The sequence below is a fragment of the Euprymna scolopes genome, chromosome 36 (genome assembly GCF_053919585.1).
Source record: "Euprymna scolopes isolate OS-2025 chromosome 36, ASM5391958v1, whole genome shotgun sequence".
Taxonomy (NCBI): domain Eukaryota; kingdom Metazoa; phylum Mollusca; class Cephalopoda; order Sepiida; family Sepiolidae; genus Euprymna; species Euprymna scolopes.
In genome coordinates this window covers 83,276,115-83,295,556 of record NC_136517.1, presented here as the reverse complement: position 1 = coordinate 83,295,556, position 19,442 = coordinate 83,276,115, and the positions used below count along the sequence as shown (strand labels likewise).

General features: G+C 24.8%; 1 protein-coding gene across 1 annotated transcript in view; it reads right to left on the bottom strand.

The window, feature by feature from the left end:
* LOC145260641 (glycogen [starch] synthase-like) overlaps window positions 1-19,442 on the bottom strand; it is a 141,435-nt gene that overhangs the window by 7,543 nt on the left and 114,450 nt on the right. Inside the window, exons 11-12 of the mRNA XM_080118968.1 lie at window positions 7,555-7,681; window positions 421-578 (exon numbers count right to left, since the gene is read on the bottom strand). Coding sequence (XP_079975094.1) covers window positions 421-578; window positions 7,555-7,681 — 285 coding nt within the window. The remainder of the gene's footprint in view (window positions 1-420; window positions 579-7,554; window positions 7,682-19,442) is intronic.

Here is a 19,442-nt window from a genome sequence, read left to right as displayed (position 1 = left end):
GAATTAGTGGGATAGTAAATATGAAAAGTCTTTATTAAAGTTTGTGCCTATTTCCATTCTATGGAGGCCAGGCGCGAATGCAGACCCCACAATTTTATTATACCATCCCTATTTAAGTTAAAACATACTTATCAAAGTATTCTTATGTACATCTATATCAGAAACACTTGTAAACGTTTAATTTTTAAATTTTTTTATTTCCATACTTTGTGGACCAGGCGCGAACGCAGACCCCACAATTTTAATGAACCACTGTTCTGCCACATCAAACATACCCATTCCTGTGTCTCGATACATCTTCTATCATTATATGTAATCAGTTTTTTAAAATAGTCAACCATATAGGAGCCTATTCATGACCAGACACACACACACACACATACACATTCAGCTTTATATATATATAAACTGGCTGCTTACCTGTGTCAGTTGTTGCACGGATTCCTCGGGACTTTTGAAACGCCGATCAATAATGTAGATGCCGTATGATTTCGGATCCGTAACATGTTCTTGCATAAAACATCCAAATCCGGAGAGATTTGTGGTAATACTCGGAATTCCCATGACAGTACACTCGGCTGAAACAAGAAATGAAGGATTGTGGGAAAGTGGAACGTTAACGACAAAAAAGAAAAAAAAAAAAAAAGCTACTTAAGATTCCTTAATCATCAAATTCGGTTTAACATCCATTTTACACAAGCAGGGTTACTTGGCATTGCCCAGGACAAAAGTAACCTATTTCTATTAAAATTAAAACTTCTATCTATCTCTTCCAAATCTCCCTATTTTTCTTCTTCCAGCCCATCCTCCATAGCTATACACACAGGCAACTCTCTTTTATATATAACAGATTCCTTGAATAATCAATATTTTCTTCCCAAATTACAAGAAACATTCTCAACTATCAATAACCATGATTGTTACAATCCTACCTGAGAGCTCAACCTTAAAAATCCTTGGCTTAACATTCACAGGCAACATGAATTGGAACAAATACATTGAGGACATTGCCAAGGTTGCTGCAAAGAAGGTGGCCTCTTTCTACCATGCTAAAAAATTACTCAGACCTGAGAGTACTGTGTATCTCTACAAGTACATCATTCGCTCCATCCTTAGAGTATTGCTAATGCATCTGCGTCTAGTCTCTCACTCTTAGAGTTTGTATTTATTTGCTCCCCCACTGAGCAAATTAGGCACAAGGCCATTTTTTAATGTGGAGAATGAAGGGCGGGGGGGGGGGACCAGCTCGCCCGAGAGGAAACTGGGTAGTGACAATTGGTATGAAGGGTTTCCCCTACATTGACCAAAATTTCCACAAGAGCAATGGTCTGATATGTGGGGTTTCCCCCACATATGGTCTTTGATTGCAGTATCTGCCAGAACAGATACTACACTTTTGAACTTTGATCTTGACCAAAAGGCTAAGCAATCCTCGTCTCTCACTGTTAGAGTTAAAAAAAAAACCCAAAAAAACAGTCACCAAATTAATAGGTCCTGCAGTATTAACTCCATCCCATCGCTGAAGTGTTCCATTCCTGTGCCTGAAATAAAATCTAACCCAGTTGACCTCCAGAGAATGAATAATTTTGTTTTAATTTTAAAAATTTATCGAGGGTAACATTTATCAAAAAGTAGCTAGCCATCTGAAGTCGCTCAGTCATACAATACGCTTAAATATGATATTTTAATTTATGCAGATTGCATATGTATTATTATAGAATCAATCCTCTATTGATTATCATATATTACGAGGAATAATTTACTCAGTGGACTAATTCGCAAAAAAATAAAAAAAAAATAGTGATGATAATATTAATTTATTTTATTGCGGACTATTATTCTCATCTTTATTAGTTGTTGTTTCACAACGTTTCGGCCAACTATTCCTCTGGCCTTCGTCAGGTGGTAACCGCGACAGATAGGAACTTCGAATCTCCTAACTGCATTCTCAGCAATCACTGCCATCCGTGGTTGTTGTCGTCTCACTACGGATGGCAGTGATTGCTGAGAATGCAGTTAGGAGATTCAAAGTTCCTATCCGTCACGGTTACCACCTGACGAAGGCCAGAGGAATAGTTGGGCGAAATGTTGTGAAACAACAACCAATAAAAGATGAGAATAATAGTCCGCAATAAAATAAATTAATATAAATAATACTCATCTAATAATGAATTCCAATTAAAATAATATATATACCATTCGGTACGGACCCGACCATGGAAGATCAGATAATAAATAAACATGGATTTATAAAGTCAAAAAATCCAACCTTGATCGCCCTTTGGGGCCCGTGGCGCAATTGATAGAGATGTTGAATCTCTACGGTTCCAGATGAGAGTTGTCTGAAGGTAGCGGTTTCAATTCCACCCAAAGCCGGCTCGAGGCTTACTTGGCCAAAAACATGGCGATACGACAACAACTGCAGATGGCAGTGATTGCTGAGAATGCAGTTAGGAGATTCGAAGTTCCTATCCATCGCGGTTACCACCTGACGAAGGCCAGAGGAATAGTTGGCCGAAACGTTGTGAAACAACCAATAAAGATGAGAATAATAGTTTGCAATAAATAAATTAATATAAATAATACTCGTCTCAATAATGAATTCCAATTAAAATAAATATTGATAATGTCGTTCATTAAATTCCGTTTGTGTTAAAATATCACGTCAACTGATATTTGGGTTTGACAATCTTAACATTCTCCTCTTATAGATAAAAAAGAAGAATTTTTACAGGGGAATATTTTACATTACACCGGTCAAGGTTACACCAGTGTAACATAAAATATTCCTCTGTAAAAATTCTTTTATAAAAGAAGAAAGACTATTTTAAAGATTAGATTTTTTTCGATTTTCGATACTTATCAGATGAATTTCTGTACAAAACATATCTAAGAACACTGCCAGGCATATAAATAACCTTTGTATGAAATTTGAAAAAGATAATCTCAGCTGTTTTGGAACCTATGAGGAGGGAACTCACATACACACACAAATGACTTTTATATAATAGTTTGTGATGACTGTTTGTTTAATTTTTTTTATTTATTTTAGCTCGACATATAAACATACATACAGACAACTTAAGGGAACAGCGAGGATACTAAAAAGAGCTCTCGGTTGGTTTCAATAAAAAAGCGGGGCAATGTTGGCAGCTGGTTTGGCTGCCCCATACCCGGCATTACAATCTTCAAAGGAAGAAAAATAAAAAAAAAAATAAAAAACAACTGCCCTTTATATATTAGACTAGCCTGAGTGCCCAGTATTGCCCGGGTGGTTGGAGGTGTGTGTTGAGAGAAAAAAAAAAAAAAAGTGGTAGTAGGCAGGCAGGCAGGCTCGAACCTGTACTGCAAAGGAGGAAAAGAATGTGAAAAAAAAGAAAAAAAAGAAAAAAAGTAACATCTTTGCCGTTGCATCCATCGCCAAACCGGAACTGGCAAAGGTTTAAATTAAGGCTAGTCAATCGAAAAGAGGGGATGACTTTCGGAAATATCGGCGAAAAAAGTGACCTCTCCCAGTAGAAAAAGGCCCGGTTGAGGATGAAGGAATTAATGTTTTAAACCAAATTTTCTATATTTGTCATCCGAAGGGTTGAGCTACAAAACAATACCAATCTCGTGAAAATCCGTTGTCTCTGTCAAAAGTTTTCGGCAGACATACAAACATACATGCATTTAAACAGACAGGTGAGATTTATATTATAGACTAGCGGAGGTGCCCGGTGTTGCCCAGCCCATGTGTTTGTATGTGTGTGGAGGAAAAAAAATGTTAGTAGGCAGACAGGCTTGAACCCATGACGTGATACAAAGGGGGAAAAGGAAGTGAAAGAAACCTGAGATTTTACTGCTATGCCATATTTCTTTCCCCACGATGTTGAGGAAAATCAGCTACCAACTAAATGGGAGTGTCCAAATGAATAGCAATTGCCTGATCAAAGCTGATTGCCTTCTGGACGTCCAGTCCAAGAAGGCCAAGGCGGCTCCTTAGCTCCGGTATTAGTTTTGCTTTTATACGAGAAAGCCGAACAAACACGCGAGATGGCGGAATAGCGGAAATTTTATAAAAGTTAATCAAAATAAATGTAGATATGACGTCCCTTTATTATAATAATGGATTTGAAAATCGAAAATATTGAATGTCAAGTAAAACCAATGCCATGTCGCAGTAATGAGCATATCCAAAAATTACAAAAAATGATAAAGTAGAAAATTAATCAAAACAGATCTAGAAGTGTAAGCCATTTTGAGTTTCAGAACAGTTTCAGATGGTTCGCTGTTACACACAAGTCCTGGGAGATGACTTGTTTGTAGTAGACAGTTCCACAGAACAAAATATTCTTACCGTGTCGAAACCCGGGAAAAGAACATGTGAAATTGCTCCAGAAAAGGTTTAATATTTATGAAGCAATTCTGGTTTCTGATTGGTTTGTAGCAGAATGTGAATTAATTTGATTCGTCAGTTCTTAGCAGCATCGTTTATAAATAGAATCGTCCGACTGTGTGGGATCATACCCCATTACTATGTCCAAAATATTGCAACAACAGGTTTCAAAGACAATTAGTAAAAATTGAGTTTTGCTAAATTTGCCTACGATTTCCAAAGTTTTCAGAAAATATTTACCTCATTTGTTATGATTCGAACTCTCCGGTTTCTTTTTAGTTTTTTTTTTATTAAAACTCAAATTTTGCCAGTTATCTTTAAAAACTATTTTCAGTAATAATTTTCTGTTTTCCTTTTGGATATGTTCATTACTGCGAGATGAAAATTAAGTAGATAAAAATTGGTTTTAAATTGAGAAGCATAAAATTTCGTAATGGTACAACTTTCTCAACAAACTCACAGAACTGTAACAGTAAAGGTTTTTCGTGTGCTGCTCAGCAGTAATATGCTTTCAAATTCAGAGCCATTCCGTAAAGGAATCTGTATTCAGAAATCTAAGGGTCTCAAAACGAGAATCAAAAATCCATCAGTGAAGATCCAATCAGTGGATCTTTATGAAAAATATAGTTAAAAAGTTATGCAATCGAGCGTGTATTTAGGGCATCTGTAATTATAAAACTTAAAATACTATTTGCCATTCATCAGATATTTATTGAAAATTAATATGCATTGATACATACACACATGTATATTTTTTTTCTATATAAATAAAACAGTAGATGTATGTATGCCTATGCGTCTGTGTGAAAATATTTAACTGATAAACTCTTAAACTACTCGTCACATGTTTGTATGTCTTGCAAAAACTTTTGACAAAGGCGATAGATTTTGACAAGATCAGTATTATTTTGAAGCTTGACATCTCGGACGACAAATATAAAAAAAATTGGCCAAAAACATTAATTCCTTCACCCTAAACTCGGCCATTTTGTACAAGGAGGGGTTGATTTTTTTTTTTTCGCCAACATTTTAGCAAGTCATCGTTACCGTTGGATTGACTTTGGTTAATTTCGATGCTTTCGACTTCTGGAGACATCGGCTAAGATGTCAGATTTTCTTTCACTTTCTTTTCCGCCTTCGTGTCATGAGTTTGAGCCTGCCTACTACCACTTTAAAAAAAAAAAAAGAAAAAAAAAAAAACACCTCTCTTCACCCTGGCTGCCTACTGTTGTATTGATTCCCTCCCCATGCTACTACAATTTTTTTTTTTTTAACACCTCTCTCCACATTCACAGGTTAGAGCCTGCCTGTCTATTACCACTTTTTTTTATGTTTTTGCTCAATACACACTTCCAAACACCCGGGCAACGCCGGGCACCCAGGCCAGTCTATAATATAAAAGCAAAAATGCGTGTGTGCATTTTTTTTTTTTGTATGTCCACCAAAGGCTTTTTTTGGAGGGGTCACTCTTTCTTAGAACTTTTTATATACTCCCTAGATTATAATATGTCAGATTTACGAAAGGTCATCTGAATCTTATTATGTTACAAAATTTGCGCTGTGATTTCATTTCTCGATTACACTTATGCGCAAGGAGCAACTATTATCAAAATATCAAATACAATCAACTTCGTCTGCTTTGTGTTTTTCATATCGACTGTGTTGAGTATATATTTGTAATTGTGCGGTTTTAAATGAGATGTATTTTAAGCAAAAAATTTCTGACAACGTTTACTTGTGTATAATAAATATGAGACCTTTTTTCTTGCCTATAAGATTAGTTACAAAATTTATTTTTATACACAAAAAGTAGTGTTGTGGTATGTCATCAGGCTATTCGCTTCAAGGCTTCGGGTTCGAGCCTACTTTTCCCCCAAAACTTATTTTTTCTTTTCAACTGAGCAACGCCAGGCACTCCCGCTAGTCTAAAATGAATCTAAATTTATAAATCAAATTGGCTCTGTAATATTAAATACAAAGTATGCACAAGTTAAAATTAATTAATTATAATATGACGGGTAAAATATTCATAGTCCAGACCAAATAATGAGTTGTTTTGTCATAAGCTGATGCCATTAAATAAGTGAATCAATTGTCAAAAAGGTCACAGTGAATTACATAACATAGGCTTGAATTGAGTTGAGAGTGTATGTTTGTTTTGGCAATAGAGAGAGACCTAATTCATGCCATCAGCCAACACCCAAGTCGAAGCTCCAAGCTTTCTTCTCCCACTTCACCACTGCCAATACAAACATCTATATATAAAAGCGAAAATGTGTGTATGTATGTGTGTATGTATGTGTGTGTATGTGTGTTTGTATGTCTCGCAAAAACTTTCCACATGGGTCACGGATTTTCGCCAGATCAATATCATTTTAAACTTCCAACCTTCGCCTGACAAATATCGAAAAATTGGCCACAAATGTCAATTTTTTCACCCTAAAATCATCACTTTTCTACAGGGAGGGGGGGGGGTCAGCAAAAACTGTCCTCTCATGACGAGTCTGCTTCTACGCATGCGGCATACGATGTCGTAACCTGATTTACTTTAAATATTTGAAAAAGCGACACAATTTCGGTGAAGTCGTCTTAGCTCAGTTGCTTAGAGTGCAGCCTCATTATCTAAACGTTTTAGGTTCGAATCATATGAGATATTTTTTTTTTTTTTTTTTTTCGATTTTTAAAATTTTAATATTGAAGCAGGGTTATTTAAGCCATTTTTCAAATGTTCGTTTTTATGTTTTTTTTACTTCGCTTAACACCACTCACCCCCGCCCGACCACACACACCCAAAAACACCCGGGCAACGCCGGGTATCCTCCCGAAGCAGGGTTATTTAAGCTATTTTTCACATGTTTTTTTTTTTTTTTTTTTTTTAACGTTCGTTTTTCTGTTTTGTGTTTTCTTTATCGTTCGTTTGCCTTACGTTAGATTTTTTTACTTCGCTTATTCTTATGTTTTGATTAACACACCTCCAAACACCTGGGCAACGCCGGATACCCCCCCCCCCTCTAGTCTAAAATAAATCTAAATTTATAAATGAAACCATTTTTATTCTTCAGGGTACAGCATGATATAACAGAGTAGATAGGTCATTCCGGTCATGTGTCATTTTTTTTTACAACTAAATATTTGTAAAGGATGTGCGTGCGTGTTACTGGTGTTGTCGTACTCACCTGGCGTATATCCCCAAGGTTCGTAATAAGATGGAAACACACCAAGATGACAACCTCTCACAAAATCTTCATAGTCCAAACCAAATAATGGATTAGTCGAGTTTAAAAATTCTGGGTGAAAGATTACCTGAAAAAAAAAAAAAATATTGAAAAACATGTTATTAAAAGAACTAATAATGCCAAATTTTTTTTTTTTTTTTTTTTTTACATAGGCATAACCACTTATCAAGGCCAAAGACCACTCGAGGATAAGGGTTAAGAATGTATAGTAGTCAATGGGACAATATAGTAATCGTTAGTAATGGAAATTCGGTAAATTTGTTAACTTAAGTGGAACGGCTCATCAAAAACTTGTTTACGTTGGACTTGAAGACAACCATATTGTAGTCAGCTGGAAAGCAGAAAAACAGAAGACAATTCCACAGGCATGCAGTTCTAAGAAAGAAGCTTTGTTCATGGAATTTACGTTTAGGTTTAGGCACAGATAAAGAGTGGGGGGGAATTATTGATAGTGATAGGCAAAATTCTGTATAAAAATAAATTGTCATGAATTAAAAAAAAAAATACTCATCATAAATACAAAAAAAGTCTAAATCCATAAACAATTACTTTGTAGGCTTTCTACAGTAATAGTCTGTTATTTATTTTTAAGCATACATAGAAATTAAAGAAATTAATTATTGACAGTGGTTGTAGCTAAACGAGCTTTTGTTGTTAATGTTTTACGGAAGGGTGGGAGACTATAGATTGAAGCTCAGTCGAGTCTTTGCCATGAAAATAACGATAGAGTAGAGTAAGATTAGCAATGTGTCTTTCGTGAGAAAGCGGCTGTCGGGAGGATTTATATTGAAAAACATGTTTTATCCAATAGCATGTAGTTAAATATATATTTGGGCGTCCAAGGATTTTGACAATATGGCAAAGATGTCATTTTAACATCAAGATTGTAAGATAACATTCAAGAACATCTTGCTCATATTTTGAGATTTGCTAAGATCCATTTTTATTTTTAAGATTGAAATTTATTTTTAATCGTATATTTGAATGGCTCTCTTTCAATTTTTGAATCATTTCAAATGCTAACATTTTTTAAACATTTCATGTTCTAAAAATATGTTAGCATGAAAACACGCAAAGAAAAGATTTTTTTTGTAATCAAACGTTATTTTTATCAATATATTTTGCTTAGAAATTTATTTTTAAAATTTATCTTCAAATTAATATAAAATTAAATTATTGCAGTAAAATAAATAAAAAAAATTTATTTGCTTTAAAAACATTGTTTTTTTAGTTATTACTATGAAAGATTTATTTGTTAATAACTTTCTTTGAATAATAATAACAATAATAAAAGTAATAACAATAATAACAAGAAAGATCTAAAAATCGATATACTTGAATAAAAAAAATGGTGTAAAAATTGACTAGTTTGAATAAAAATTATTGAAAAATTAACAATATTAAAAATTTATATATTTAAATAAAAAAGATGTACCAATTGACTAGTTTGAATGAGAATTATTGAAAAATTAACAATATTAAAAATTTATATATTTAAATAAAAAAGATGTATCAATTGACTAGTTTGAATGAGAATTATGGAAAAATTAACAATATTAAAAATTTATATATTTAAATAAAAAAGATGTATCAATTGACTAGTTTGAATGAGAATTATGGAAAAATTAACAATATTAAAAATTTATATATTTAAATAAAAAAGATGTACCAATTGACTAGTTTGAATAAGGATTATGGAAAAATTAACAATATTAAAAATTTATATATTTAAATAAAAAAGATGTACCAATTGACTAGTTTGAATAAGAATTATGGAGAAATTAACAATATTAAAAATTTATATATTTAAATAAAAAAGATGTACCAATTGACTAGTTTGAATAAGAATTATGGAGAAATTAACAATATTAAAAATTTATATATTTAAATAAAAAAGATGTACCAATTGACTAGTTTGAATAAGAATTATGGAGAAATTAACAATATTAAAAATTTATATATTTAAATAAAGATGTACCAATTGACTAGTTTGAATAAGGATTATGGAGAAATTAACAATATTAAAAATTTATATATTTAAATAAAAAAGATGTACCAATTGACTAGTTTGAATGAGAATTATTGAAAAATTAACAATATTAAAAATTTATATATTTAAATAAAAAAGATGTACCAATTGACTAGTTTGAATAAGAATTATGGAAAAATTAACAATATTAAAAATTTATATATTTAAATAAAAAAGATGTACCAATTGACTAGTTTGAATAAGAATTATGGAAAAATTAACAATATTAAAAATTTATATATTTAAATAAAAAAGATGTACCAATTGACTAGTTTGAATAAGAATTATGGAAAAATTAACAATATTAAAAATTTATATATTTAAATAAAAAAGATGTACCAATTGACTAGTTTGAATAAGAATTATGGAAAAATTAACATTATTAAAAATTTATATATTTAAATAAAAAAGATGTACCAATTGACTAGTTTGAATAAGAATTATTGAAAAATTAACAATATTAAAAATTTATATATTTAAATAAAAAAGATGTACCAATTGACTAGTTTGAATAAGAATTATGGAAAAATTAACAATATTAAAAATTTATATATTTAAATAAAAAAGATGTACCAATTGACTAGTTTGAATAAGAATTATGGAAAAATTAACAATATTAAAAATTTATATATTTAAATAAAAAAGATGTACCAATTGACTAGTTTGAATAAGAATTATGGAAAAATTAACAATATTAAAAATTTATATATTTAAATAAAAAAGATGTACCAATTGACTAGTTTGAATAAGAATTATGGAAAAATTAACAATATTAAAAATTTATATATTTAAATAAAAAAGATGTACCAATTGACTAGTTTGAATAAGAATTATGGAAAAATTAACAATATTAAAAATTTATATATTTAAATAAAAAAGATGTACCAATTGACTAGTTTGAATAAGAATTATGGAAAAATTAACAATATTAAAAATTTATATATTTAAATAAAAAAGATGTACCAATTGACTAGTTTGAATGAGAATTATTGAAAAATTAACAATATTAAAAATTTATATATTTAAATAAAAAAGATGTACCAATTGACTAGTTTGAATGAGGATTATAGAGAAATTAACAATATTAAAAATTTATATATTTAAATAAAAAAGATGTACCAATTGACTAGTTTGAATGAGAATTATTGAAAAATTAACAATATTAAAAATTTATATATTTAAATAAAAAAGATGTACCAATTGACTAGTTTGAATAAGGATTATTGAAAAATTAACAATATTAAAAATTTATATATTTAAATAAAAAAGATGTACCAATTGACGAATTTGAATAAGAATTATAGAAAAATTAACAATATTAAAAATTTATATATTTAAATAAAAATATGTACCAATTGACTAGTTTGAATAAGGATTATTGAAAAATTAATATTAAAAATTTATATATTTAAATAAAAAAGATGTACCAATTGACTAGTTTGAATAAGGATTATGGAAAAATTAATATTAAAAATTTATATATTTAAATAAAAAAGATGTACCAATTGACTAGTTTGAATAAGAATTATGGAAAAATTAACAATATTAAAAATTTATATATTTAAATAAAAAAGATGTACCAATTGACTAGTTTGAATAAGAATTATGGAAAAATTAACAATATTAAAAATTTATATATTTAAATAAAAAAGATGTACCAATTGACTAGTTTGAATAAGAATTATGGAAAAATTAACAATATTAAAAATTTATATATTTAAATAAAAAAGATGTACCAATTGACTAGTTTGAATAAGAATTATGGAAAAATTAACAATATTAAAAATTTATATATTTAAATAAAAAAGATGTACCAATTGACTAGTTTGAATAAGAATTATGGAAAAATTAATATTAAAAATTTATATATTTAAATAAAAAAGATGTACCAATTGACTAGTTTGAATAAGGATTATGGAAAAATTAATATTAAAAATTTATATATTTAAATAAAAAAGATGTACCAATTGACTAGTTTGAATAAGAATTATGGAAAAATTAACAATATTAAAAATTTATATATTTAAATAAAAAAGATGTACCAATTGACTAGTTTGAATAAGAATTATGGAAAAATTAACAATATTAAAAATTTATATATTTAAATAAAAAAGATGTACCAATTGACTAGTTTGAATAAGAATTATGGAAAAATTAACAATATTAAAAATTTATATATTTAAATAAAAAAGATGTACCAATTGACTAGTTTGAATAAGAATTATGGAAAAATTAACAATATTAAAAATTTATATATTTAAATAAAAAAGATGTATCAATTGACGAATTTAAATAAGAATTATAGAAAAATTAACAATATTAAAAATTTATATATTTAAATAAAAAAGATGTACCAATTGACTAGTTTGAATAAGAATTATAGAAAAATTAATATTAAAAATTTATATATTTAAATAAAAAAGATGTACCAATTGACTAGTTTGAATAAGAATTATGGAAAAATTAACAATATTACAAATTTATATATTTAAATAAAAAAGATGTACCAATTGACTAGTTTGAATAAGAATTATGGAAAAATTAATATTAAAAATTTATATATTTAAATAAAAAAGATGTACCAATTGACTAGTTTGAATAAGAATTATGGAAAAATTAACAATATTAAAAATTTATATATTTAAATAAAAAAGATGTACCAATTGACGAATTTGAATAAGAATTATAGAAAAATTAACAATATTAAAAATTTATATATTTAAATAAAAAAGATGTACCAATTGACTAGTTTGAATAAGGATTATGGAAAAATTAACAATATTAAAAATTTATATATTTAAATAAAAAAGATGTACCAATTGACGAATTTGAATAAGAATTATAGAAAAATTAACAATATTAAAAATTTATATATTTAAATAAAAAAGATGTACCAATTGACTAGTTTGAATAAGGATTATTGAAAAATTAATATTAAAAATTTATATATTTAAATAAAAAAGATGTACCAATTGACTAGTTTGAATAAGAATTATGGAAAAATTAACAATATTAAAAATTTATATATTTAAATAAAAAAGATGTACCAATTGACTAGTTTGAATAAGAATTATGGAAAAATTAATATTAAAAATTTATATATTTAAATAAAAAAGATGTACCAATTGACTAGTTTGAATAAGGATTATTGAAAAATTAATATTAAAAATTTATATATTTAAATAAAAAAGATGTACCAATTGACGAATTTGAATAAGAATTATGGAAAAATTAACAATATTAAAAATTTATATATTTAAATAAAAAAGATGTACCAATTGACTAGTTTGAATAAGAATTATGGAAAAATTAATATTAAAAATTTATATATTTAAATAAAAAAGATGTACCAATTGACTAGTTTGAATAAGAATTATAGAAAAATTAACAATATTAAAAATTTATATATTTAAATAAAAAAGATGTACCAATTGACTAGTTTGAATGAGGATTATGGAAAAATTAATATTAAAAATTTATATATTTAAATAAAAAAGATGTACCAATTGACTAGTTTTAATAAGAATTATGGAAAAATTAACAATATTAAAAATTTATATATTTAAATAAAAAAGATGTACCAATTGACTAGTTTGAATAAGAATTATGGAAAAATTAATATTAAAAATTTATATATTTAAATAAAAAAGATGTACCAATTGACTAGTTTGAATAAGGATTATGGAAAAATTAATATTAAAAATTTATATATTTAAATAAAAAAGATGTACCAATTGACTAGTTTGAATAAGAATTATGGAAAAATTAACAATATTAAAAATTTATATATTTAAATAAAAAAGATGTACCAATTGACTAGTTTGAATAAGGATTATGGAAAAATTAACAATATTAAAAATTTATATATTTAAATAAAAAAGATGTACCAATTTACGAATTTGAATAAGAATTATAGAAAAATTAACACTATTAAAAATTTATATATTTAAATAAAAAAGATGTACCAATTGACTAGTTTGAATAAGGATTATGGAAAAATTAACAATATTAAAAATCTATATATTTAAATAAAAAAGATGTACCAATTGACTAGTTTGAATAAGAATTATGGAAAAATTAACAATATTAAAAATTTATATATTTAAATAAAAAAGATGTACCAATTGACTAGTTTGAATAAGGATTATGGAAAAATTAACAATATTAAAAATTTATATATTTAAATAAAAAAGATGTACCAATTGACTAGTTTGAATAAGAATTATGGAAAAATTAATATTAAAAATTTATATATTTAAATAAAAAAGATGTACCAATTGACTAGTTTGAATAAGAATTATGGACAAATTAACAATATTAAAAATTTATATATTTAAATAAAAAAGATGTACCAATTGACGAATTTGAATAAGGATTATGGAAAAATTAACAATATTAAAAATTTATATATTTAAATAAAAAAGATGTACCAATTGACGAATTTGAATAAGGATTATGGAAAAATTAACAATATTAAAAATTTATATATTTAAATAAAAAAGATGTACCAATTGACTAGTTTGAATGAGAATTATGGAAAAATTAACAATATTAAAAATTTATATATTTAAATAAAAAAGATGTACCAATTGACTAGTTTGAATAAGGATTATGGAAAAATTAACAATATTAAAAATTTATATATTTAAATAAAAAAGATGTACCAATTGACTAGTTTGAATAAGGATTATGGACAAATTAACAATATTAAAAATTTATATATTTAAATAAAAAAGATGTACCAATTGACTAGTTTGAATGAGAATTATGGAAAAATTAACAATATTAAAAATTTATATATTTAAATAAAAAAGATGTACCAATTGACTAGTTTGAATAAGAATTATGGAGAAATTAACAATATTAAAAATTTATATATTTAAATAAAAAAGATGTACCAATTGACTAGTTTGAATAAGGATTATGGACAAATTAACAATATTAAAAATTTATATATTTAAATAAAAAAGATGTACCAATTGACTAGTTTGAATAAGAATTATGGAAAAATTAACAATATTAAAAATTTATATATTTAAATAAAAAAGATGTACCAATTGACTAGTTTGAATAAGAATTATGGACAAATTAACAATATTAAAATTTTATATATTTAAATAAAAAAGATGTACCAATTGACTAGTTTGAATAAGGATTATTAACAAATTAACAATATTAAAAATTTATATATTTAAATAAAAAAGATGTACCAATTGACTAGTTTGAATAAGGATTATGGACAAATTAACAATATTAAAAATTTATATATTTAAATAAAAAAGATGTACCAATTGACTAGTTTGAATGAGAATTATGGAAAAATTAACAATATTAAAAATTTATATATTTAAATAAAAAAGATGTACCAATTGACTAGTTTGAATAAGAATTATGGAGAAATTAACAATATTAAAAATTTATATATTTAAATAAAAAAGATGTACCAATTGACTAGTTTGAATAAGGATTATGGACAAATTAACAATATTAAAAATTTATATATTTAAATAAAAAAGATGTACCAATTGACTAGTTTGAATGAGAATAATGGAAAAATTAACAATATTAAAAATTTATATATTTAAATAAAAAAGATGTACCAATTGACTAGTTTGAATAAGGATTATGGACAAATTAACAATATTAAAAATTTATATATTTAAATAAAAAAGATGTACCAATTGACTAGTTTGAATGAGAATAATGGAAAAATTAACAATATTAAAAATTTATATATTTAAATAAAAAAGATGTACCAATTGACTAGTTTGAATAAGGATTATGGAGAAATTAACAATATTAAAAATTTATATATTTAAATAAAAAAGATGTACCAATTGACTAGTTTGAATGAGAATAATGGAAAAATTAACAATATTAAAAATTTATATATTTAAATAAAAAAGATGTACCAATTGACTAGTTTGAATAAGGATTATGGACAAATTAACAATATTAAAAATTTATATATTTAAATAAAAAAGATGTACCAATTGACTAGTTTGAATGAGAATTATGGAACAATTAACAATATTAAAAATTTATATATTTAAATAAAAAAGATGTACCAATTGACTAGTTTGAATAAGGATTATGGACAAATTAACAATATTAAAAATTTATATATTTAAATAAAAAAGATGTACCAATTGACTAGTTTGAATGAGAATAATGGAAAAATTAACAATATTAAAAATTTATATATTTAAATAAAAAAGATGTACCAATTGACTAGTTTGAATAAGGATTATGGACAAATTAACAATATTAAAAATTTATATATTTAAATAAAAAAGATGTACCAATTGACTAGTTTGAATGAGAATAATGGAAAAATTAACAATATTAAAAATTTATATATTTAAATAAAAAAGATGTACCAATTGACTAGTTTGAATAAGGATTATGGACAAATTAACAATATTAAAAATTTATATATTTAAATAAAAAAGATGTACCAATTGACTAGTTTGAATGAGAATTATGGAAAAATTAACAATATTAAAAATTTATATATTTAAATAAAAAAGATGTACCAATTGACTAGTTTGAATAAGGATTATGGACAAATTAACAATATTAAAAATTTATATATTTAAATAAAAAAGATGTACCAATTGACTAGTTTGAATGAGAATTATGGAAAAATTAACAATATTAAAAATTTATATATTTAAATAAAAAAGATGTACCAATTGACTAGTTTGAATAAGAATTATGGAGAAATTAACAATATTAAAAATTTATATATTTAAATAAAAAAGATGTACCAATTGACTAGTTTGAATAAGGATTATGGACAAATTAACAATATTAAAAATTTATATATTTAAATAAAAAAGATGTACCAATTGACTAGTTTGAATAAGAATTATGGAAAAATTAACAATATTAAAAATTTATATATTTAAATAAAAAAGATGTACCAATTGACTAGTTTGAATAAGAATTATGGACAAATTAACAATATTAAAATTTTATATATTTAAATAAAAAAGATGTACCAATTGACTAGTTTGAATAAGGATTATTAACAAATTAACAATATTAAAAATTTATATATTTAAATAAAAAAGATGTACCAATTGACTAGTTTGAATAAGGATTATGGACAAATTAACAATATTAAAAATTTATATATTTAAATAAAAAAGATGTACCAATTGACTAGTTTGAATGAGAATTATGGAAAAATTAACAATATTAAAAATTTATATATTTAAATAAAAAAGATGTACCAATTGACTAGTTTGAATAAGAATTATGGAGAAATTAACAATATTAAAAATTTATATATTTAAATAAAAAAGATGTACCAATTGACTAGTTTGAATAAGGATTATGGACAAATTAACAATATTAAAAATTTATATATTTAAATAAAAAAGATGTACCAATTGACTAGTTTGAATGAGAATAATGGAAAAATTAACAATATTAAAAATTTATATATTTAAATAAAAAAGATGTACCAATTGACTAGTTTGAATAAGGATTATGGACAAATTAACAATATTAAAAATTTATATATTTAAATAAAAAAGATGTACCAATTGACTAGTTTGAATGAGAATAATGGAAAAATTAACAATATTAAAAATTTATATATTTAAATAAAAAAGATGTACCAATTGACTAGTTTGAATAAGGATTATGGAGAAATTAACAATATTAAAAATTTATATATTTAAATAAAAAAGATGTACCAATTGACTAGTTTGAATGAGAATAATGGAAAAATTAACAATATTAAAAATTTATATATTTAAATAAAAAAGATGTACCAATTGACTAGTTTGAATAAGGATTATGGACAAATTAACAATATTAAAAATTTATATATTTAAATAAAAAAGATGTACCAATTGACTAGTTTGAATGAGAATTATGGAAAAATTAACAATATTAAAAATTTATATATTTAAATAAAAAAGATGTACCAATTGACTAGTTTGAATAAGGATTATGGACAAATTAACAATATTAAAAATTTATATATTTAAATAAAAAAGATGTACCAATTGACTAGTTTGAATGAGAATAATGGAAAAATTAACAATATTAAAAATTTATATATTTAAATAAAAAAGATGTACCAATTGACTAGTTTGAATAAGGATTATGGACAAATTAACAATATTAAAAATTTATATATTTAAATAAAAAAGATGTACCAATTGACTAGTTTGAATGAGAATAATGGAAAAATTAACAATATTAAAAATTTATATATTTAAATAAAAAAGATGTACCAATTGACTAGTTTGAATAAGGATTATGGACAAATTAACAATATTAAAAATTTATATATTTAAATAAAAAAGATGTACCAATTGACTAGTTTGAATGAGAATTATGGAAAAATTAACAATATTAAAAATTTATATATTTAAATAAAAAAGATGTACCAATTGACTAGTTTGAATAAGGATTATGGACAAATTAACAATATTAAAAATTTATATATTTAAATAAAAAAGATGTACCAATTGACTAGTTTGAATGAGAATTATGGAAACATTAACAATATTAAAAATTTATATATTTAAATAAAAAAGATGTACCAATTGACTAGTTTGAATAAGGATTATGGACAAATTAACAATATTAAAAATTTATATATTTAAATAAAAAAGATGTACCAATTGACTAGTTTGAATGAGAATAATGGAAAAATTAACAATATTAAAAATTTATATATTTAAATAAAAAAGATGTACCAATTGACTAGTTTGAATAAGGATTATGGACAAATTAACAATATTAAAAATTTATATATTTAAATAAAAAAGATGTACCAATTGACTAGTTTGAATGAGAATAATGGAAAAATTAACAATATTAAAAATTTATATATTTAAATAAAAAAGATGTACCAATTGACTAGTTTGAATAAGGATTATGGACAAATTAACAATATTAAAAATTTATATATTTAAATAAAAAAGATGTACCAATTGACTAGTTTGAATGAGAATTATGGAAAAATTAACAATATTAAAAATTTATATATTTAAATAAAAAAGATGTACCAATTGACTAGTTTGAATAAGGATTATGGACAAATTAACAATATTAAAAATTTATATATTTAAATAAAAAAGATGTACCAATTGACTAGTTTGAATGAGAATTATGGAAAAATTAACAATATTAAAAATTTATATATTTAAATAAAAAAGATGTACCAATTGACTAGTTTGAATAAGGATTATGGAGAAATTAACAATATTAAAAATTTATATATTTAAATAAAAAAGATGTACCAATTGACTAGTTTGAATAAGGATTATGGACAAATTAACAATATTAAAAATTTATATATTTAAATAAAAAAGATGTACCAATTGACTAGTTTGAATAAGAATTATGGAAAAATTAACAATATTAAAAATTTATATATTTAAATAAAAAAGATGTACCAATTGACTAGTTTGAATAAGAATTATGGAGAAATTAACAATATTAAAAATTTATATATTTAAATAAAAAAGATGTACCAATTGACTAGTTTGAATAAGGATTATGGACAAATTAACAATATTAAAAATTTATATATTTAAATAAAAAAGATGTACCAATTGACTAGTTTGAATAAGAATAATGGAAAAATTAACAATATTAAAAATTTATATATTTAAATAAAAAAGATGTACCAATTGACTAGTTTGAATAAGAATTATGGAGAAATTAACAATATTAAAAATTTATATATTTAAATAAAAAAGATGTACCAATTGACTAGTTTGAATAAGGATTATGGACAAATTAACAATATTAAAAATTTATATATTTAAAT